The sequence below is a fragment of the Chaetomium globosum genome, genomic scaffold (assembly GCF_000143365.1).
Source record: "Chaetomium globosum CBS 148.51 scaffold_1 genomic scaffold, whole genome shotgun sequence".
NCBI lineage: Eukaryota > Fungi > Ascomycota > Sordariomycetes > Sordariales > Chaetomiaceae > Chaetomium > Chaetomium globosum.
In genome coordinates this window covers 2246894-2268384 of record NT_165976.1, presented here as the reverse complement: position 1 = coordinate 2268384, position 21491 = coordinate 2246894, and the positions used below count along the sequence as shown (strand labels likewise).

The 21491-nt window shown below is 56.5% G+C and overlaps 7 protein-coding genes across 7 annotated transcripts; 4 read left to right on the top strand and 3 right to left on the bottom strand.

Annotated features, from left to right (window-relative positions):
• Positions 1-696: 696 nt before the first annotated feature.
• On the top strand, positions 697-4893 carry CHGG_00744 (uncharacterized protein; the record flags this gene model as incomplete). The annotated part of the gene is made up of 2 exons (XM_001219964.1): positions 697-1335; positions 1396-4893. 2 exons carry the CDS (start codon positions 697-699, stop codon positions 4891-4893), a joined length of 4137 nt encoding a protein of 1378 aa, XP_001219965.1.
• Positions 4894-6177: 1284 nt separating this feature from the next.
• Positions 6178-6927, top strand: CHGG_00743 (uncharacterized protein; the record flags this gene model as incomplete). The annotated part of the gene is made up of 2 exons (XM_001219963.1): positions 6178-6582; positions 6658-6927. The coding sequence occupies 2 exons, from the start codon at positions 6178-6180 to the stop codon at positions 6925-6927; spliced, it is 675 nt and encodes a 224-aa protein (XP_001219964.1).
• Positions 6928-7543: 616 nt separating this feature from the next.
• Positions 7544-9792, bottom strand: CHGG_00742 (uncharacterized protein; the record flags this gene model as incomplete). Its single annotated transcript, XM_001219962.1, has 10 exons — positions 7544-8050; positions 8187-8201; positions 8269-8431; positions 8540-8650; positions 8710-8769; positions 8916-8942; positions 9001-9072; positions 9182-9216; positions 9296-9404; positions 9503-9792. 10 exons carry the CDS (start codon positions 9790-9792, stop codon positions 7544-7546), a joined length of 1389 nt encoding a protein of 462 aa, XP_001219963.1.
• Positions 9793-10670: 878 nt separating this feature from the next.
• CHGG_00741 (uncharacterized protein) lies at positions 10671-13511 on the bottom strand (the record flags this gene model as incomplete). Its single annotated transcript, XM_001219961.1, has 5 exons — positions 10671-10817; positions 10892-12106; positions 12179-13150; positions 13201-13253; positions 13439-13511. The coding sequence occupies 5 exons, from the start codon at positions 13509-13511 to the stop codon at positions 10671-10673; spliced, it is 2460 nt and encodes an 819-aa protein (XP_001219962.1).
• A 1490-nt stretch (positions 13512-15001) lies between these two features.
• On the bottom strand, positions 15002-15845 carry CHGG_00740 (uncharacterized protein; the record flags this gene model as incomplete). Its single annotated transcript, XM_001219960.1, has 2 exons — positions 15002-15088; positions 15150-15845. The coding sequence occupies 2 exons, from the start codon at positions 15843-15845 to the stop codon at positions 15002-15004; spliced, it is 783 nt and encodes a 260-aa protein (XP_001219961.1).
• Positions 15846-16796: 951 nt separating this feature from the next.
• CHGG_00739 (uncharacterized protein) lies at positions 16797-17303 on the top strand (the record flags this gene model as incomplete). The annotated part of the gene is made up of 3 exons (XM_001219959.1): positions 16797-16919; positions 17001-17079; positions 17284-17303. The coding sequence occupies 3 exons, from the start codon at positions 16797-16799 to the stop codon at positions 17301-17303; spliced, it is 222 nt and encodes a 73-aa protein (XP_001219960.1).
• A 483-nt stretch (positions 17304-17786) lies between these two features.
• CHGG_00738 (uncharacterized protein) lies at positions 17787-20365 on the top strand (the record flags this gene model as incomplete). Its single annotated transcript, XM_001219958.1, has 3 exons — positions 17787-17982; positions 18091-20172; positions 20241-20365. 3 exons carry the CDS (start codon positions 17787-17789, stop codon positions 20363-20365), a joined length of 2403 nt encoding a protein of 800 aa, XP_001219959.1.
• Positions 20366-21491: the final 1126 nt, after the last annotated feature.

The window sequence follows — 21491 nt, the reverse complement described above, 5'->3', positions numbered from 1 at the left end:
ACTAACTTTTGACTTTTCTGCTTGACGGACTGACCGATTCGGGTTTGCTCTTTCTTCATAACTAACGCGTCCATGCTTTTCGCCATAAACTCTACACAATCGCACTCTGTTTGGTGCGCGATTGATTGATTGACGGGCCACACCAGGGTGCTTCCTACCGAACCCCCATCGACTCGTCATCGACTCGTTCTGTGTTCATTTTCACCCGCGATTTGCAGAGTTCTCGCGACCCTTTCTCGGTTCTTTATTCAGCCAGCGGCGCGCCGGGCATGTTCCATTCCCACACCAATACAGCAAGCCTAATAGGACTTCTCCTCCCGTATTGGCGTTTGGCCTAGCTGCCAACCAAGTTCATATTGGCTCTCACAGCCACAAGATAGAAGCTCCTCGGAGACAACGGTCACATCCCTGGTCGTTGTCTACTCGTTCATATTTCTCTTTCTTTGACAAGTGTTATCTCCGCTTCATTCCTGTCACACAACCACTGTCCTATCCAACGTACGGTGGCCTCCTTCGTATTTTCTCCTGTTCTTTCATGCCTCGGCCTTGCCGTTTCGCTTCATGCCCAAAGACGCGCATGCCGGCGGCGCGGATAATAGCTAAACACTAGCGCCCCTTCTCGCGAGGAGTCTGGTAGAAGGCGGCGGCCGTGTTAGCTCGGAGATAGCCTTGGTGGTCCTTGGCAACTGGGACACGATGGACAATGAATACTACGACGAACCCAGCGCAAGGGACGGCCCACTTGCCATTGGGAAAAAACGCAAGTCGTCTGGCGATGACGCTGAGTCTGGCCTCGCCGAGGCGACCAGTCGTGGGCTGGGTCATGGGCCCAAGAAAATCAAGCTGCCGGCAAGCCACGCAGAGCAGGGCACCATGTCAGTCTCGCCACCAGGCACTCTCCCGGGCCAAGACCGGTCTCTTTTACCCCAGGAAATATGGCACTGTGTTTTCACCTACTGCCCGCCCAAATCGTTAGGCAGTCTGCTGTCTGTTAATAAACGGTTCAACGCCTACCTTGACCCTACGTTGCCGGTTCGGGCAAACCTTTCCTCTGTGACACAGGGTGTACTCAAGCTTATGGAACCCAATGCCATATGGCAAGCTTCGCGCCGCCGCTTCTGGCCTCAGATGCCTGCCCCGCTACGGTCAAGTTCTGAGCTTGATATGTGGCGGCTTGCCTGCTCCCCTAGGTGTCAAGACTGCGGCAAAGTCCACGCTCGGGGGCCGACTTCTCGCAACCCCCTACATCCTGGCCCAGGCACCGAGGGTGTGGCGGTCATATGGGCTTTTGGCACCCGCATGTGCTCGGCTTGTCTTCTGAAGGCTTCTGACAAGGTTTGTGAATGGCTCGAACGGTGACGAAGTGATGGGTTGTCTAACTAACCTTGTGGGTAGGAGCTCGACCTGCAAATATCGCCATCCATACCGTCCGCCATCATCCCCGCGCTTCCCTTCGTCTTCTTCACCCAAGATTGCGATATTTTTACGGCTACTATGTTCGAGGCGAACCAGATTCCCGCGAATCTAGAGGTTACCAAACTTTTCTCCAAGTCAGACGCCCAAGCTCTCCAGGCGGAATTTCTCCAAGTCAAAGATATGGGCCAAGGAACCGTGAACGAATGGCTCAAGGGCCTCCCCGGCCGAGGCAGCGACCTCCAGCAGGATGCATCAAAATGGGAGAAGTGGGAATCATCTGGTGGTCTCGCCAAGATGCGTTCTCTGCTCTATCCGGGATATAAGACGCAAAAGTCGTCAACAAACCCAATCCCTGCCACAATGTCTTCCCTGGGACGCCAGGAACGAACTGCTGAACAGGCTGCGGAGCTAAAGGCGGCTAGGAAGGCTGAGATTGAACGACGGGCTTCGTTGTTGAATCCACCGCTGACCGCTGAGGTTCTTGCCCACACCCTTGCTTTTCAAGCCGCGACCCAAATCGTTGCCGAACTGGATGATGGGGCTTGGGAGCGACTCAAACCGCGGTTGTTAGCCCAGCGAGCTGACGCGGAAAAAATGCTGCAGAGTGAGCGCAAAACCGAGCCTACCTGCAAACAAGAGTTCGAGGGACAATCACCTCTCGAGACCACCACTCTGGCCACGAATAAGGAGGCTCGTGACCGCATTGACAAGCAGTGGGAGGTGACACAGGCTCCTTTGCGCGCGAAGATAGCCGGTTATGCAGACGAAGTCATCCGGGACAGTTGGGACGAAGGCGAGAAAATCACGAGAGAGAGCTGCTCACGATTTGCAGTTGACTCGCTCATCTACGTTCGGACGAGGTTCTACGCCGAAGTCGCCAAGGATGCCGCCGCTGCGAAGGCGGCTGGCAAATCACTGCCCCTGGACCCCCCTGAGGGCCCTTTCACCCAGAAATTGACCTTGGAAAACATGAAGTGGATCTTTGACGCGAAGTTCAAGCCCTACACCGAGCCGTTGCGCAAGGAGATCTTTTACTGCAATGGATGCGAGGGAAACTACAAGGCGTTTGGTTTCGAGGGCGTCATCCAACATTATGCGGCGAAACATACGAGCGCCCTCAGCCTGGGGAGCATTGTTGTTCACTGGCGAGCCGAATGGCCGGAACACCCGCCTTTCAGCGCGACAGCCCGATCTGGGAAAGGCTCCCTCCACCCTCGCGCTCCGGGTGGCTTTGCCGTCAATGGAGGTGCACCTTTCCCTCCCAATCACGTTTATCAGGCACCAGGGACTGCGCCCGGGCCCCCGGGCCCTAGTTATCCATACGGATACATTCCGCCAACGTACAGTGGCCACTATCCGCAACTGCAACCCCCGCCGCCGCAACCTTACCAACCGCAACCCGCCGCTGCTGCTCCATTTGTGCTGGCGACGAGCTATGAGCAACAGCCGTCTTATGCCGCTCCGTCTACCTTTCATCCCGTTTATCAGGCCGCTGGTTTTCCTTATACAAACCCACCCGTTGAAATATCGCTAGGCCCTGCGCCTTCTGGTAGTGGGCACTACGATTATCATTATGGGTCATATCAGGCAAATGGCGTTGTTGGTCAACATATTCCATCCCAGCCATCGACTTACCCGAGTCTCGGCCAAATCCAGGTGGACGACATTGCCCGTAACTCCCGCGAGGTGTGGCGAGCTCTGGGTGATATCCGAAATCTCCCCGGCAACGTTAGGGTCTTTGTGACAATCCACCATCTAGTCAAGAGGTTTCGGTATCGGTTTTATGAGACGCCGCCGCTAGCAATGTTCATCGACGGCCTATCCCACAACAAGGAGATGCGCCCCGTCCGCAACGTCAACGGGCTTGTTTGCAAGGCCTGCCACTTGGGACTGGGCAACGCAGTTTCAGTAGAGCAAGATAGGAAGGACTTCTCTCTACCACAGCTCGCGAACCACTTCCAGTCCAAGCACATCGAACCGATGCAGAGGTTGCAAACGGCCGCCGCACCGCTGGACTGGGTGATCGACATGGTTTTGATTCCCGATCTTGCCATTCTCCCAAGCATCGCTTCGTCGGCCAACGAGCCTCAGAAAGCCCTGCTCTCAGCCGCATTCCCAGCTGTATTTGACAGCCAAGACGGACAGATTTCCAGTGAGCCGCGCCCCACTAGCACAACGGATGCCCAGGAAGGGCCGCTGGTAGCCAGCAACTACTCGGGTTATTCCAGTGCCATGGGGTCTGCGGGAGCCAACCACTTCGTCGGCTACCGCGCCTCGGGAGAGTCAACCCGCAGCACCGTTCCGAAACCCCTTTCAGAAAACGAGCGTCCAGTGACACACAGCGACAGTGGCCGGAACTCGCCGTCCTATGGATCACAGCTTAACCGCGGGGAAAGTGGATCGCATGACGGCGAAGAGGCGGCTGGCGAAAATCGAGACGGGCGTTCTCAAAACAGACATGATTCTGACGAGTGGGCGCCGGGGAACAAATCCGGAAAGAGTTTTAGCAAGAACCAGGGCGCAAAAAAAGGGCTGAGCAAGAAAAAAAGTCTCGGGGAGAGGAAAATGCTTGGGCGCCAGAAGAAATTGAAAGCGAAAGAGAACAAAGCTCGCGAGCAGCAAAAGGCCCGAGAGGGGCGAGCAGTCCACGAGGGCAAAGACGTTCATGGGGGGGAAGGAGCTGCCACCCAGGATCAGTCCCTAACACAATCGGGTGCTCGGGCGTCACACCAGCTTGAAAGGAGCTACTTGGCCCCGCCAACGGATAAAGAGCGAGAATCCGGCGTCATGGCAGGCGAGGAGTCGTACGTCGATCAGAGGCCGTTGCCCCAGGCTCAAGGCCAACAGGTGGATTCTGCATCGTACCCGGAAATGCCCCCCAAATACCAGACTTACCAAGGAGGACAAGACCAGCATGGTGATAGGGAGGCTCGAGCGCGGTTCTTCGCAGCCAGCGGAAGGAGGAGCCCAGGCGAAGCCGACCCTGTCTATTACTCCAGGCCAGCGACGGTGGAGAGTGTACAGGACACCTATGGCCTCCAACGGAATCAGGCCGGTTACCGAGAGCCATTGCCACGCCATACCCAGGGAGAATGGTTCGGCCCACCAGCTTCCCGGGCGGAAGACACCAGCCACGGGACACCGCTCCCAGAAACAGACCACCGCAGGTACCGTGATGATGGGTACATGGCTCACCGAGCGCCGGTCGAAGCATACGAGATTGTACACGTCATCGACGAGCACGGGGAATACTATATCCGTCGGCCAGCACGGCGCGTGCCGGGCCCGCGGTACTTATACGATGAGCCGGCGGCCCCGCACAATGCCGGCCCCTACGTTACACACACCCAGGCCCCTCGGCCAGGTTTGGTCCCAGAAGTGTACCGCGCCAGCGCGGCTCCAGAAAACCGGCCAGTTAACCGGCGGGCTGACCCGGCCTACTTTGAGGAGTATGACCCCCGGTTTCCGGCTGCTTGATAATGCATCTCGGTACGATGGCAAGTGGGCGACAGCAAAAAAAAAAGCCCTACCGCAAAACATGCTCACCACCACAATCCACTACCGAAGAGGGCAGTTTGTGCCAATCTTTTATAGCAATTCTTACAAAATGAAGCTGATTAGATGGTAACTTTCTCGCCTTCTCGTTGTTCCAGGAGCGAATGCAGTCAGTTGTTTATTGGAAGATTATCGGCGCGTATGTATAGTTATTTGTTGGCCGCAAATCCACTCGCAGCAAATGCTTTCCATGGGTTGTGTGTGCATGACTAGGGGGTGTTTTCGGCGTTTAAACAGTGCAGCGCGAGCCAGCCATGTTTGGTTGGGTCGTGGGTGTATGCGCTTATGTATGTATGTACACCAGTTATTTTGTTTTGCTGTGCCTCATCTTGGGCAACTTGTTTCCGCCCTCTCTCAAAACAAACCCGTCGAGGGTTCGAATAAGCATTCTTGGCTCTCGGCGCCGTTCCACTCCCGGGGATCCCCGGAACTTTTGGGGGTTTCCCCGCGGAAAACGGCACGAAAAGATGGGTTGATGAGATCGGGGCCTGGCGTCCTCCCCAGAGGCCAGAATTTGTGACAAGCTTGGCGCAAGGATGTGACGATCCTCCCCTTTCCTTGGTGCAAATGCAGGCAGGCAAGGCAAGGAAAAAGGGCGGCCTTCGCAAACTGGCCCTGTGGGTGGTCATCCCAACCCGTCCAGTGGCCAGCTCCCCAGACGCAACCACTGCGGGAAACAGGGGCGGCCAATCAGTTGCTGCCTGCTCCTGAAACATCGAGCTCAGGGGTAAAATCGTAAGCTGAGGGACAGCCCCCACCCCATCTCGGAAAGGGCCCTGAGCCAATCCAGGCCTTGGCATCACATTGCTTCAAAACTGGCCAAGTGGGTTTGGACGCTGTGAGAGACGAGGTGGACGGCCGTGGATGGAGCCATTCTCTCATTCTCTCGGGTCAGGGGTTCGGTTTGTTTGTGATCAGCGGTTGCGTTGGTGTATATATTAGACGGCCATGTCGTCCGTATGAACGTTGATTTTAATGCCACATAACTACATTGTTCCATTCTTTGTACTCTTCTTCTGCTTTTGAACGCGGTCAGTTATAAGTTTGCTGTTGTTGTTGCTTGGTTGACCCGGCACACTCGCTCCAGCCATTCATTCATTCATTCATACCTATCTGTCATTCATAAGCCAGGTTGACCTTTGGCAAACTCCCTCACCAGAAACACTCGCCCACTTACTAAAACACCACAACACACCACCACCCACCATGCGTTCCCAATACTTCTCCGCCCTCCTCCTCAGCACCCTCGCGGCCGCCTGCCCCCTCGCCCACCGACAAGCCGCCACCGCCACCGCAGCCGCCCCCGGCGCCACCCCAACCCCCGGCAGCGGCAGCGGCGGATCTGGCGGCGGATCCAAGGTGGACATGGCCAAGGCGATCGCGGCCGTGATGCCGCAGTCGAGCTCGTGCGACGGCGCCGACTTCCCCGACGAGTGCCGCACCGCCGAGCAGGCCGCCCCCTTCATCTCCGAAGCCTGCGCCGATCTCAGCGACGGCGAATGTGCCGCCACGGTCGCCCTCATGGGCCTGGAGAGTGTCGATATGCGCTTCAAGCATAATGTCAGCCCGGGCCGCCCGGGCCAGGGGACCGCGAATATGCAGATGGCGGATGTAAGTTTTGTTTTGTTTCTTACACCCCCCCCTCCTACGAAACCAGTCACTAACCCCCCCACCCCCCCCTTCCAGTTCAACAAAGAATACGCCTCGGAGCTCTTCGGCGCGGACAAGGTGGCGGGCAAGTCGCCCGACGAGATCCTGGCCATGGTGATGCCCGACGAGCACAACTTTGGCTCGGCGGCCTGGTTCCTCAAGACCAAGTGCGCCGACGTGCGCGACACGCTCAAGGCCGGCACCGACGCCGGCTGGTCCGCCTACAACCAGTGCATTGGCGTCGACGGGTCGCTGCCGGATCGCATGAAGTATTGGACGGCGGCGAAGGCCGCGTTTGGGCTGTGAGTGTTGTGTTGGGGGTTGGGGGTTGGGGGTTGGGTTGGGTTTTATGGATGGGTTTGGTGGGTTACCTAGGTTGGGTTGGGTTGGGCTGGTTGTTGGGTTGGGTTGGGGGTCTTTTTTGCATTGGAGAGAGGGCTTCTCTTTCGATTCTCTCGTTTTCTTCTTCCCAGTTCTAGATCTTCATGCATGATAGGGCGTTCTTGCGGTTCTTCTCGATTCTTCCCGGTTCAGAGATGCATTCTATTTCTTGCCCTTCCAAAATAAACAATATGTGATGAATGAAATGCCGGTCTGCCTCACTCCTCGTTACAACCACGCAGTTCCATGCAGCAATACACTCCCCTTCCTTGAATTTGCCACCGAGCCATGTCCGCCGTTAAAGCCGGGTAAGGGGTAGGATAAGCGCGGCTCGGACTCGACCCCTGTCAGCATCCCGGATCTGCTGCCCCTGATGGGCCTCCCTAACCAGGGAATTGGGCTGGGCGGCATCGTCGTCACTCCGGTTCTAGAATACGGAAAGAAGAATTGCCGATCTTGCCGTGTGATGTCGTATCATTTACATATACACCTCAAAAAATGACAAGAGTGTTAACAGTCACTCACGTCCTGGCCATCATCATCACAGCGACCGTGTCGAGTTATCGCAGACACCGCTCCCGGAGAGCCGGGCCTTGGGATACAGCACGACCGGGAGCCCGCTGGCGAGGGTGACGGCGATACCGCCCCCTGAGTCTGTGGTGTGCTCGGTGCAGCCCATAACGTCAACCAACGCCTGGCCGGCCTCGAAGCCCGTCGCCGACGAGGGAAGGGTGGCCTCAGCAGACGAGAAGGTCCCGACATTGGTGAAGACGCCCACGACCTGCGCGCCGGGCTGGCCCTTGCGCATGGCGATGGTGTGGCTGTCCGAGTAAATGGGGTTGCTCTTGTAGGAGAGGTAGCCGTCGTCTTGGGATATGGCTTGGCTCCGGATCTGGTTGAGCTTGGCGATCCAGGTGTACAATTCGGCCGTCTCTGAATATCCGGAGGACCAGAGTGCCTCACGGTTTTGGGGGGTGCCTGAGCCGGAGTAGTGTTGCTCTTGGCCCTGGTATATGATCGGGATACCTTTCCACGGCCGGTTAGAACACTGTATTCGGTTGGGGGAGGAGATGGTGGGCGTTTACCATCCTTGAGCATCGTAAACGCGATCGCCTATACCCAAAGATAATGCCCTCTACGTCAGAATCTGAAAGATAAATGGTCCGGGTTGAAAGTATACTCACATTCTTCACCAGTGCCTGTGCAAAAGGTACCGGTTAGCATTGCCAAGTATGGAGTTTTAGAGGTACCCCAGCGCAGTCTTACCGTGTCCTCCGTAAAAGAAGGGAACCGCTCAATGTCGTGGTTTTCCAAAAAGGAGCCATACAAGCTTGGGTCTTGGGCCACACCACGCAGTGTGTTGAGGCCAGAGACCAACTCGCTGATACTGCCGTCGGGTGACTTGAATGCGTTAAGTATCCAGTAGTAGCTAGACAAAAAAGTTAAATTCGTACAAGACCCATACGAAAGGGGACTTCTCCCTCACCTAGGATAATCCGTCACGCCATCGAAATACTGCTGGTAAGGGGCCACGTACAGTGGGTCCCCCTGAAAGACTTCGCCGAGGAGATACACACCCGCTGCGTCCGAGAAGCCTGACCAGAACGACGTCTCGACGTGTTTCGCACTATCAACTCGCAGGCCGTCACTGTTTGTCGAGTGTGTGAGACTCAAGAAGCTATCTTGGCAGAAAATAGGTTGACTTACATGGAGTATTTGGAAACCATCTCCGTCACCCACTCGTTCCAGACGCTTCGCACAGCTTCGCTATAAGAATGGTGTCAGTTACCAGCAGACTAGGATACGGCGTTATGGCTGGGGAGTGTTTACTCTTCAGTGCGTAGATCTGGGAGACTAAGCTCTAGTTAGCTTGGACGTACTGATGAGACATGTATGGGGACAACACAACCTACCTGACAACGTCACTCCCTTGCCAGCACCTAAACCAGCGTCAGTTATACCATAATACCATCGTATTATCAAGCGGGAAGTACGCACACCTCGACCAATGTCTGACTGTCGTAGTCAATAGGACAGGGAGAGTGGTAGTACGAGGCCTGCGGTTGCCACCTGTCAGTCAACAACTCACGCCCACTCTCAACGTTACGGCAGCCCAAAACATACCGATGAAAAGGGGTTGAACTGCCCGTAGTCGACACACGAGCGACAGCCCACGTACGCCATATGGTTGGTAACAATATCGACCATGAGATACTGGCGACATCAACCATATCAGCAATCCACCAACGGTAGATCACACAGGGCATGGGCATGAATGCCCGGGCTCACTCACCATGTCCCTCGCATGCAACTCGGCCGACAGCTCCACCAAATCATTCTCATCCCCAAACGCCGCGTTCAGCGCCCAGATATCCTTTGCCCAATACCCATGATACGACGAGCTACAACAACCGCCGCCAGCCAAGTCAGCACAAAATAACCAACCCCCCATAAAGCACCACAACGAAAACGCAGCAACAGAGAGAAGACGGAGACTCACCCATCCGCCAACCCCCCCTCCACCTCAACCTGCGCCACCACCGGCGAGATCCACACCGCCGTGAACCCCATCCCGCGGATATAGTCTAGCTTGGCGATCAGGCCGCGCCAGGAGCCGCCGCAGTAGACCTGGGCGGCCGGGTCGCAGGGCGCGGACGTCGAGAGGTCGGTGCGGGCGAAGCGGTCCGTCACGACCTGGTAGATGGATTGGGAGCGCCAGGAGGCGGCGGGGAGCGCGGATATGCGGGAGGTGCAGAGGGCTGCGGCTGCTGCTAGGAGTGGGTGGCGCATTGTGCTGGTTGGTGGTGGTGGCGGTGGTAGTGATTGTTAGGGAAGGGGTAGAAGTAATGTGAAGGGTGGGAAGTAATGGGGAGATGATGGCTTTCTTGCTTGAAGGGGCCAGGCTTGGTACAGTGAATGGCGCTTCATATAGCGAACCTCATCATCGTGAGGTGCCCCGTAGCAATGGCTATAGATCGCAACGAGGTCCTACAGCTTCTAAACCCCCACCCAACTACATGTATCAAGGCACCCGCTATGGCTGTACACAGCAAACAAGGCAAGATTGACCAACACTGCAGCAATTCTCTAACTTGAGTCGGGCCGTCCAGATCCAACCACGGTGCTTTTCACATGCTAGGAGTTAGCGAGCGAGCAAGGACAGTACCAGTGTTACAGTCTATTCCCTACGGAAGACTTCCGAAACAGGCAATGCGACTCCGTGTACCACGCCCGGCGATCCCACCCGCTCCCCGCAATCCTCGGAGATCCCGGGCGGCCCAAGTGCCGTCCGGGGCCCCGCAGGACCGCATCTCGGCGGTATGTATAAAAGGGCCGAATGCACTGGCGAAGATCTTCAGGGCAGCCGCCATAGGAGGGGGATCTTCTAGCGCGCGTACCAAACATATCATGATTGACCCGGCGCGGAGAACTGTGGCCCTAAGGCGGGCGCTACGCAGTAGACTGAATATCCGCTTCCGCAATGAGTGAGAAGGGGTTGTGTTTGGTATTCTGATATACACGCCGGAAACGAACCCAACATACACCACCGCGAAGTGGAGGGTACCCCGGCCCTTTCCGGCCTTTCTCTCTCTCTACCCTTCCCTTTGGACCAATATCAAGGTCTCATTTATAGCACTAGGTCTCCGCGCAATCTCGATTCCACGTTTTCAACTTGGCCCCGCTAAATCCAGGTTATAGGGAAACTGAGTCCCATCTTGCGACGCTTGTTGTTGCTGCTGGTCCGGGTTGCCAGGAAAGAACTGGAGGGACTCGCTTCCCCAATTTGCAGTGTGGGTAAAGTTTTCAAACGATTCCTGGATACAGCTGGTTAGCAGGGGCGGGGAACGAGAATGAGTTGCTAAGATAGAAGAGCACAGGGAGGACTCACCCAGTCGAAACTGTGGTCTGGAAAGTCCAGGGTACTGCTCGCCATGTTATCGAACATGGTCAGTGGGGATTGTACGCTGTCAAAACCCAGCATGGGGTTGGCGAAGTTCGGTGCAGTGGCACTCCCCATCCCCCCGGAATTTGTGCCTGTAATTCCTACGTCCATGCCCATATTGAGGGCCCCATACCCATTCGAGCCCATGGAGGACTGAGCCCCATTGTAAGCCGTGGAGGACCCCGACACCGCTGCACCTGAGTGCATGCTTCGCCCCATATCCCCTAAGTGCCCTGGTTGCCCTGGCTGCAAATTTGTCGAGTCACCGGACCCACGAGGTCCTGAAGCACGTGTCGGTCCGTCCGCCCCCCCAAGACTCTTGATCTTGATCAGCATAATCTCAAGGACATTGGAGGCCTTGAGTGCCTCAATCGAAACGTCGGACAGCTCCTTCCATATGTCCCTTGTCAGCTCCAGGCTGTTGATCATCTCTTGGCGCTGTTCTCTTGTCCAAAAGTTTGAGCCCTGGGCGTCAGGCTGCCCCGACGTCTGCGGACATGCGTTATCGAAATGCAAGTCCGAAACGACCAGCATGGCAGGAAGGAGGAAGTCCTTGGTCGTGACCGAATTGAAGAACCACTTAATAGAATACAAGAGCCCGCCGGGTTGCGACTCCCGATGCAGAGTCGCCAGATGCCGTAGCGTTGCCAGCGACGCCTCGATTGCACTGCGCCGTGAGTGGGCATACCTGGGGTTGTTTCTCGCTCGCGGTATGTACTTCCTGTGCAGCACGCAGATGATCTTGAGATAGAGAACATCCAGGTGGAAGCGGGCCATGACCGACGTCAGCGGGGTTGAGCTGTCGAGCGGCTGCATCCTCAAGTGAGGCGGGAGCTCAGCCCGAATGTCCTGCAACTTGGCATCAAACCGAAGGATATCGTCGTAATGTACCTGGTCCTTTACCCGACTTGTGGCCTGCAGAATGATGCCGAGGTGGAAACACAGCTTGACTTTGGACACCATGTAGCTGATTGGTGTCGGTTCAGTGTTAGGTCTGGAGGCCGGTAACACTTTCGTGTCTGGGCCGAATTCCTCGTCGTAGATGTTGTGGGGCAACTCGGTGTCGCAGTCGTGTTCCGAGATCATGCTCGGCAGGGATAGATGGTGCGAATAGAAGATGTCCATCATCCTCACGAAAGACCAGGTCCTACGTCTCATTTCCTAAAGTTCAGGTGGCGTCAGCAGTGAGACACAATGCTGGGACAGAGGGAAACAGAAAGGGGGGCAACATACCGCCTCAAAGGGGGTGAGGTTTGGAAACGACTTGCCATCTCGGTGATAGCCCATCCTCATAGCAACCCTCACTACCATGGATACAATGATCCATATGCCCAAGTCGGCATCGAAGCGAGTCGAGTACTCGCAGAAGGTGTAGAGCATCATAGCCTCGACGGTGTATTGCGCCGGCCTTGTATAGTCGCCGACATTCAAGCACTGCACCGTTCTCAACCGGTACTCGTGCGCCAACTCAAGCACCCTGCCCTTCAACTCGGCCGGTTCGTCCCCCGCCTTGTGGTAGCTCATCAAGGCCAGGCACATGACTGCGTACAATAGGGCCAACCACATTATGGGCGTCTTGGACGGGTCTTGCCAGTGGTCTCGAAGCTGCTGCTGGAATGACGGGCCGTGCAGGATGTTGGCAGCGTTATCCATTGAGTTGAAGTACCTCCCGCACAAGGCTAGGACCGTCGACTTGGGCGGCAACTCTGCCCGAAGTTCGACCTCGCTCGCAGGGGCGACGCCCGAGAGTATACTCGGCGGCTGGCTGGAGACCTCGGGCTTCGCTAGCCGGATTTTCTCGTAGCTATTCTCAAGCTCCTTCTTATGGCTTGCAAAGTAATTCTTGACTTCGGCAATATCGCTCAAGATGGTGTGCCAATGCTCTTCCCCGAGATACACGTGCTTTGATCGAACTGGGTCCATTTTCAGGACTCCAAGGGACTTGGCGAGCCCGTCGTCAATGTCGCTTTCGTCGTCATCCTGCATCGCGCCCTCGTCGTCGTGCCCTCTACTTTTTGCTGGTAGTGAGCTGCTGTCCGCGGTAGAAGGCGAGGCACCGGAACCAGCGCCGCCAGACGAGATGGAAGAACCGCCAGGCAAAGAGGGCGCATCAACATTGGCCCCGCCGTGCATCAAGGATAATACAAGACCCTCCAATCTGTCGATACGGTTTTGCATGTCGTCCGGAGTCGGCTCTCCCTGGTTCTGGTTTTTCCTGCGAGAGACGGGTGCGGCGTAGGAACAGGAAAGCGTACCTGTCCCTTCGCGCTTGGTACAGTTGCTACATGGGTGAGACCTGTCGCATTTTCTGGAAGGCGGGTTAGTGGCGTGACGTGAGGGAATCCGCACCATCCCTCGAGATGACTACTTACAACCTGGGCACTCGTCAGCTGGCTGTACGGCAACGGGCGGCATGGGAGATAACATGCTTGAAAACAGCTCACTTTCTTGTCCGACACGGGTAACAGCTGAGAGGCACTCGGTTTCTCTTACGGACGACGCGAAACTGCGGTTCAGGCGACCGACCGGTCGATGAAGTGGTCGCCGAAGGCGGTGTGGGCGTCATGCTGGGCGCGCGAAGAGAAGAACGTAAACGCGAGTTTGGCGGATCGGATCACCACCGATTATCACGGCTTTTACTCGAATAGACAATGCGTCTTCGTCGAGTACAGCCCCCTGAGCTGGCGCGCACCCTTCTAACAAGCTTCCCTTGCAGGTTTTGGCCCGGGTCCACTCAAGCTTCGCAAACCAACACTGCAGATTCCGGCCTCTTGTCGATCCACACACAACGTCCCGCTCTGCTCGCTCGGGCAGCAGGGACCAGTACACCCAGTGAGATCTTCAAATCCAGCAGCGAGTTGGACACAGCGCAATAAACTTGGGAGCTACAGTATCGCCGAGGTGTGATTGGAACCGCGCGAGTCGTCCACGAAGAATTTGGCCGAGCTAGATGAATGTTCCGACAAGTTGGGAACACCCGAGATGCCCAGATAGAGGCGAAGCGAGGTACGAATTGAAAGGGGCGTTTCGGGTTGCCGCTGTATTGGATGGGGGCGGTAAATTGACGCGTGCAATTGGGACGATTAAGTTTAGCGACCAGAAAAGTGAGAAATATAAAAACGTAAACTGTTGCGATCAGGATCGTTCCAAGACGATGCCTCAACACCAGGTTTGACGTCGTGAATGATGATGATGTTGGCGATGGAAGCCTGCTCGCGGTGAGATGATGCTTAGTGGGGGCCCCGTGCGTAGGCCTTGGTGGGGCTGCGTTGGGGGTGTTGGAGGTTGGCTGGGCTTTGATGCAAGCGGAAGATGGGCAGATCTCCGTTTATGTAGGTAGTTTACTATTGCGCTCGGCTTTGATAGGTAACGTTTGACGTCTTGCAAGGCGAAAACCGAGTTCAATACTATGTAATTTAGAGGTCGGAAACTTGAAATAAAGAATTGTTAGAAGATTGTGAGGTACCAAACAGGTGGTTTAACACTTTTTGTCTTTGGGCATTGAAAGGGCGAGAGAGCCGGAAGCGATCATGCCAGTCAGTGCACCTCTCGACCAAGGAGGCTGGCCCAACCTTGGGGTCAGATCCGACATTCTCGGTATTCTCGTTGTTGGGTACCGATGTACTTCGTACATAACACCGATTACAAACGCCGGAAGCATGGGTGCCACGAGGCTTCCATGCTGGCTGCGAACAACATTCGAAGAACTCGCCAACAAGTTCAGAGGAGCACATGGGAACATTTTGTTGGCTTATTCAGCTCTCAAGCTCATCCCAATAAAGTGATATGAGTCATACGGTGTGCCACGCCTCTCCGCTCCGCTGCGGGGATACCCGTGGGTTCAATTGTCAGTCTCTCCTCTCGGTGCAAGAAAACATCGATCCTCCTCAACCGCGAATCGTGTGAGTGGTTTGGTAAGCCCGATTGGACAATGCTGTCCAGGCGCGGCGGAGGTACCCTAGCGTGATTCTGGCGCACCCAAGACAGAACCACAGGGCACACTCCCCTCACGCAGCATGCGGGGTGTCTGGCCTGGTATTTCTTGACCAAAATGCTTTAAGCCGCTACGGCCGAGGTATCGCCATTTGCCTTGACACTATACGGCTTCAGGAAATCCGCGTTACTGTCCAGCTCCTCCTTGACCTGCCCGGATGTCAGCATACGTACGCACAAGGTTCAAGCAGTAGAATCGAGAATAACGCACGATATCAAGCCCACCGACAAGTTCGCCGTCCACCCACAACTGCGGGAAGGTCGGCCAGTCGGCAAACTCTTTCAAACCTTGCCGCACCTCATCGTCGGCCAAGATATTAAAGAAGCCGTACTTGACGGCGTTGTCGCGCAGGATCGCCACCAGTTGCCGCGAAAAGCCGCATTTGGGCTCGCTCGGTGTCCCTTTCATGAAGAGCATGACGGGTGCCGCTTTCACGAGATCACCGAGGCGCCTAAAGAGTTCCTGTTTCTTCTTTTCTGGGTCTTCCTCTGTGTTGACCTCCGCTTCGCCGAGCCCGGGTGCCGGCGCGGCACCATTGTTGGTAGTGGTTGCTGCCCCCGCCTTGCTCGCGTGCTTTTCAATAGCCTCTCGCACTTTGACCGCACTGCTCCCGCTCACCGTCTCGAGCACCTCGCCGTTCCGGATGAGGACGAGGAATGGAACAGCAGTCACGTCGTAGGCTTCGCTAATATCTGATAGCTCCTCGGCGTTGATCTTCACCCATGAAGTCGACCGCGGTTCGGTGGCGGGGTATTCGCTAGCCAGCGTCGAGAGCACGGTTGCCATTTGCGCACACGGCGCCGCCCATGGTGCATGAAACGAGACGATTAGAAGCGTGGATGTCGGCAACGACGATATGTGCTTTTCCCAAGCCACCACGCTGGTGATCTCTTCGATATTAGACATGGTGAGAGCTTGAGCTTAGTGATAAGCCGACTCGAGTTGGGATAACAGAAGCGGCAACGAAAGCGTGTCGGGTTTTCGGCTTGAGAGACTTCGTGTGGGCGCTGATGGAACCCCAAAATCGAGGTGATGGGTTTTGGTAGGATGCGGTGAATTGTGTCGACCAACTTCTTCTGCCTTTCTTGACAATTTTTTGTTTGGGTGTTTAAGCTTCGACGACAACCGCCACTGGCGGGCACCCCGCCGTCGACTTTCTCCCACCCGATTACGGATCCATTCCATCGGGACCCCGCATGCTCCGGGCTCGGGGCCATGATTGGCCGAAGGCCAGTTGCGCCATTCAGCGGCCTCATCCACGCAATCCAGCTTTCCTACTAATCAATCAACAACCAGTGTCACAAGCAAATGCAAAGATATGGACCCTACCCGGGGACCGGCGGTTAGGTGGGTGCGCAGTTTGAGACCAGTCCACCGCAAGTCTAGTCGACCTTGTGAATCTTCATGTAGGACGTACTTCGTACTGCCTAGGTATCATCAAATTCGGCTTAGTTTGAGATTGTTTGCCAGGAACTCAGAGCCGGGACTTCACATACCGATGACGCCGGCCGTTTCTTCCCCAGCTGCGACATGCCCGCCGTGAAAAGCCCCAGCCGGATTTGGCCGGACCAATTATCAACAGCATTTCAGCTGCACAAGAAACGGCAACGGAGGCCCCTTCTCAGCCACTCAACTGGATCGCCCACTTTTTCTTTTTCTTCGCTCGCCTCCAATTGTCTCCCCCGACCCGTCCAAAATCAGACCTGCCAGCAGCCAAGATCTTGGCGCCCGACATCATCTCGTTTCCCCGATCTACACGCGCGTACAACTGCGTATACTAGGACAGTAGTACCCGACATCCATACATACCTACCCTTACTGCACGAATCTATCTTCTCGAGAGCTCGGTGCTTGGCAATGTCGGCCCAAGAGTATTACCAGCAAGGCCCGCCGCAGGGCTACAACAGCCCGCCGCCGCAGGGCTACGGCGCCCCCGCGCCAGGGCCGTATCCGCAGCAGTATCCCCAACATCCTCAACCTGTAAGTGACTTGTCCCCTCGAACCAAGTCGGCGACCTGCTGCCCTGCCCTCAGATCTGCTGATGTCAACTCATTTCGCTAGGCGTATCCCGGACCAGCACCGGGCCCGCAAGGCTACCATTACCCTCCCCAGGGTCAAATGCAATATCAGGAGCAGCCGCGTAAGCAGAATAGTGGCGGTGGGGGCTGCCTCAAGGGTTGCTTGGCGGCCTTGTGCTGTTGTTTCGTTTGCGAGGAGGGCTGCGAATGTTGCGCGGAATGTTGCGAGTGCTGTATGGAGTGCTGTTAATTTGACAGCGAAGAGAGATCGCCGCCAGCAATGGGTGCTCAATTGGATAAATCGGGGTGCTTTGCTTGGGTTGTAGGTGCGCGAGGGGTCGTTTAAGTTGTGTATTAACTTCTCAACGGTCACGTAACGATGATACGGCATGATGTTTGTTCGGTGTAACCAAGGGGTTTCAGTTAGTCAATTTGAACTTTAACAATAATACTGCCTAACGGACCTAGTTCCATTGCTTCCGGCCACCAGGTATCACCGTAGAACGCTTTCAGTGGTGGTTGTTTGATTTCGAAATTGGGATCGTAACTGACCGCTTCAAGGCCGAAAATGAACGAATCCCCGCGTATCCATGCTCCATGAAAGCGCCCTGGGTGCCAAGCGCTGCCAAGATCCTGGGAGCTCCTCCTGCACAGCCCACAGCCTCTTTGACGTCCGCTGGAAAGCTCCCTCCCCACTCCCGCCCAGTTCAGGTTATCCTCTGTCGTCGAGCGCCCAAGTCCACCACCGATCCCGAGTCAACAATCCTGCTTTCTCGATCCTCATACTTATCCCTACAGAGAAGCGATCGATCCCGGATCGCGCGAAACAATGGCGTCGCTAAATCTATCGACGAACGGCCCCTCGATCAAGAGCAGCTACCAAGGCGTCATCAATGGCCCCGCCCTCTCGTCGACGTCTCCGACTGCGGCGCGGTGGGCACTTTTTACAGTGCAAGCGCCGCTCTTGAATGCCTTTCAGAATACTGGCGCGAAGGAGAGCGTCTTGAAGGTCGAAACCACCGGTGGTAAGTGCCCTGACGCAACCCCCGCTCGCCTCTGAGACCGCCGCACGAAACAACAGGCACTCTTTACACCGCGTGTGTTAGGTTAAGCTAACCCAGCTTCTTGTGCAGAGGGCGAGCTCGCCGATCTCGTCGAGGACTTCAGCGAAGGCCGTATCCAGTTCGCGTTCGTCCGAGTCAAAGACCCGAATTCCGGCCTTCCCAAGAATGTCCTGATCGCTTGGTGTGGCGGGGGGGTTCCCGAACGCACCAAGGGGTACTTTACAAGCCATGTTTCCGCCGTCTCCAAAATTCTGCATGGCTATCATGTTCAGATCACAGCACGCTCCGACGCCGACGTCGTTCCCGAAGACATCGTCCAGAAGGTGGCGGACGCGTCCGGGGCCAAATACTCGGCGGGGGCGGCGTCCACACAAGCCCCGGCGGCACCGCCTCCGGTTGCCAAGAAACCCGTCTTCACCCCGACAACATCTGGGTCTGGAGGCTCCTTCAACCCGATCGTCGCTGCTCGTACCCGGAGGCAAGGAAATACCGACGACGACGGTTGGGGTGCGGACGCACCCCCGGTCACACGCACCCAGGTTGAGAAGGTCGAGTCTGCCTATAAGCCGACGAAGGTGGACATTGCCAGCCTGAGGAAGAATAATGACGACTCGCGGTTTAACGGATCCTCAAACCAAGACAACCGGCCGAGTGATATCGTCGGAGGGGGGTACCAGCCCGTGGGTAAGGTTGATATTGCTTCGCTCAGGGCGCAGGCGAAGCAGGATGATCGCCCCACCGTGGTGAAAGGCGCATACGAACCCGTAGGCAAGGTCGATATTGCCGCCATCCGAGCCAAAGCGCAACGCCCGGCCGAGTCGCAAGAAGAGTCGGCACCCGCGCCAAAGAGTCTTGCCGAGAGAAGTGCTGCTTTTACACCTTCGGAACGTCTTACCGAGCTACCGAAACCCAAGGTTGCAAAGAAGTTTGGGAGCACCCCCTTCAGCGGTACCAAGGCTCCGACTCCGGGGGGCCTGGGCTTTGGTGCGCCGGCGACCCCCGCCCCGCCACCTGTTGGCGCCGCCAGCCGGACATTTGCCGATCAAGGCGGCAAGACCCCGGCTCAGCTATGGGCTGAGAAGAAGGCAAAGCAGGGCGGCGCGACCACCGGTTCTCCGTCCCCGGCTGTGACAACCCCGATTACGGCCCAAAAGAGCGGCAGCGAGTGGAAGAGCGGTTATTCAGGCAAGAGTTGGGCGCCGGTACATACCAGCAACTTTGGCCGAGGCGGTGTGGAGAAGCAAGACACGGTAGAAGGCGAGCAGTTTGAGCAGGAGGTAGAGCAGCAGCCCGCGACGACGGGCGGCAGTATTTCTGCGCTGCGCGACAAGTTCAAGGACGCCGCGCCGATGGGCACCACAGCAAGGTCCGCCCCAGACGCCGCTGCTCGCGACGAGGAGGAATCGGCCCCGCCACCCCCGCCAATGGGTAACCGGCCTCCTCCTGGCGGCTTCGCTCTTCCCGGCCTACCGTCCCGGCCCGCAGCTGAGAATCAGGAAGAGGAAGAGCAAGAGCAGCCCCCGCCCTCTATCCCGTCCCGCAATTACGAGGAACGCGAGCCGTCGCCTGTGCGAGTCGCGATGCCGGTGCCCCGCAGCGCTGCGCCTGACATTGAGCCCGCGGCCGAAAGCCTTCCTCCCCGGCCCGTTCCCGTTCCTCAGGAGGTCCCCAAGGAAGAGCAGCTTCCGGCTGAGCGCGAGACCCACAATCCTCGGGCTGCCGCCGTTGCCGTCGCTGCGGCCGCTGGCGTTGCCGGCGGGGCCATTGCCGGGGGGGCCATAGCCCACGCAGCAGATAGCGGAGCAAGCGCGGAGCCCGAGGCGACGGGTGGCAAGCGGGCCCTGATCCAGTACGATTACGAGAAGGCCGAGGACAACGAGATTGAGCTCCGGGAGGGCGAGTATGTGACTAACATTGAGATGGTCGATGACGATTGGTGGATGGGTACCAACGCCCAGGGCGAGAGCGGTCTGTTCCCCAGCAACTACGTCGAACTGGTTGATGAGGACGAGGGGGCCGGCGCCCCGCCACCGCCGGCGCCCGTGCCCGCGCCCGCGCCCGCCCCAGCAGTGCAACCGGAGGAGCCTCAGCCCGCCCCAGCCGGGCCCACGGCGACGGCGCAATTCGATTACGAGGCTGCAGAAGACAACGGTATGTATTCCTTCGGCAACCGAGTCCTAAGCCCCACCGAATTATGATGCTGACACAATCAACCGCAGAGCTGAGCTTCCCTGAAGGGGCCACGATCACAGACCTAGACTTCCCAGATGAGGATTGGTGGTTCGGCCACTACAATGGGGCATCTGGTCTGTTCCCCGCCAACTATGTCCAGCTCGACTCCTAGGCTGGATCAGCGTTCTCTGTCACAGGGTTTGGTGGTTGTTATGTTATGCGAAGCAAGAAGTAGCCTAGCTTAGACCAGTTTTATTTCGTCAGGTGTCCTAAACAAAAGGCTGGAAAAAGACACTGCTTTTCTGTACCATTTTTCTATCACCTTTTGCAAAGTTCAGCCAGTGCCGTTGTCGGCTGAGTAGTGAGCAGTCACTCTGCTTATTCAAAAAGTCATGAGCTCTTGGCAAAACCGCCAGGCTGGAACATGAAGAGTGTCAAGCAGTAACGTTGTTGATCGTGCCTAGAGCGTGTGGCATTAGCGGTAATTTTGAAATTCACATTGTATCAAGTGCTGTTGTCACTCTGCACGTTTACTCGTTTGTTAGAAGATTTGAGAAACTCGCGGCAGCTGAGCACGTAACAAAAATGGGGCTGCTTTGCGTGTGCCTCCTCCTTGTCCCCACTTCCTCATCACATACGACCATCTTGAGTGATCCAATCTTCAACAACTCTTCAATATCTAACCACCCACCAGCCACTCTTTCACTTATCACAAATTCCCGAGATACTGATACGAGAGTAAAAGAAGGAAACAACACGACAGTCAACAGGCTACAATGTACTCGCACACCCCGCCAAGCAGTTACATTTGTTGATCAAAGCCCTTAGCATTCCGCTGCGCCCAACGACCTTTGCAATATCGGCGCGGGATGTCTTATAGTTTTCCCTTTGCTTCTGGAGCCCGATGATAAGGGCGTGAAGGGGTCCGTCACCGTGGGGATGACATGACGCTTGTGGTCAAAGAACGGCACCATGGCCCATCGCCCCTGCAGAAAGAAGGCTCGGGAAACAGGGTCCCGGATCTCTCTCGAAACTGCACCCCATACGTCCTGTTTCTGTGTGATACAAGGCCAGCCCCCGACCTCTTGGCATGATGGGTGCCCACCCTCTTCGGAGCCTTCCGAGTCTCCGAAGCTTGTCAGCAACCACCCGACGAACGACTGTTTGCCATGGGTCCCGCCCAGTGTCGGACCCTCCGCACTGCCGACCATTCCGGTTTGACAACGACTGCCAAGACAGAGGACTGGTGACGACTACCGCTGGCGGAGTATGTGCACTGCCGCAGTGCTTGCATCGTT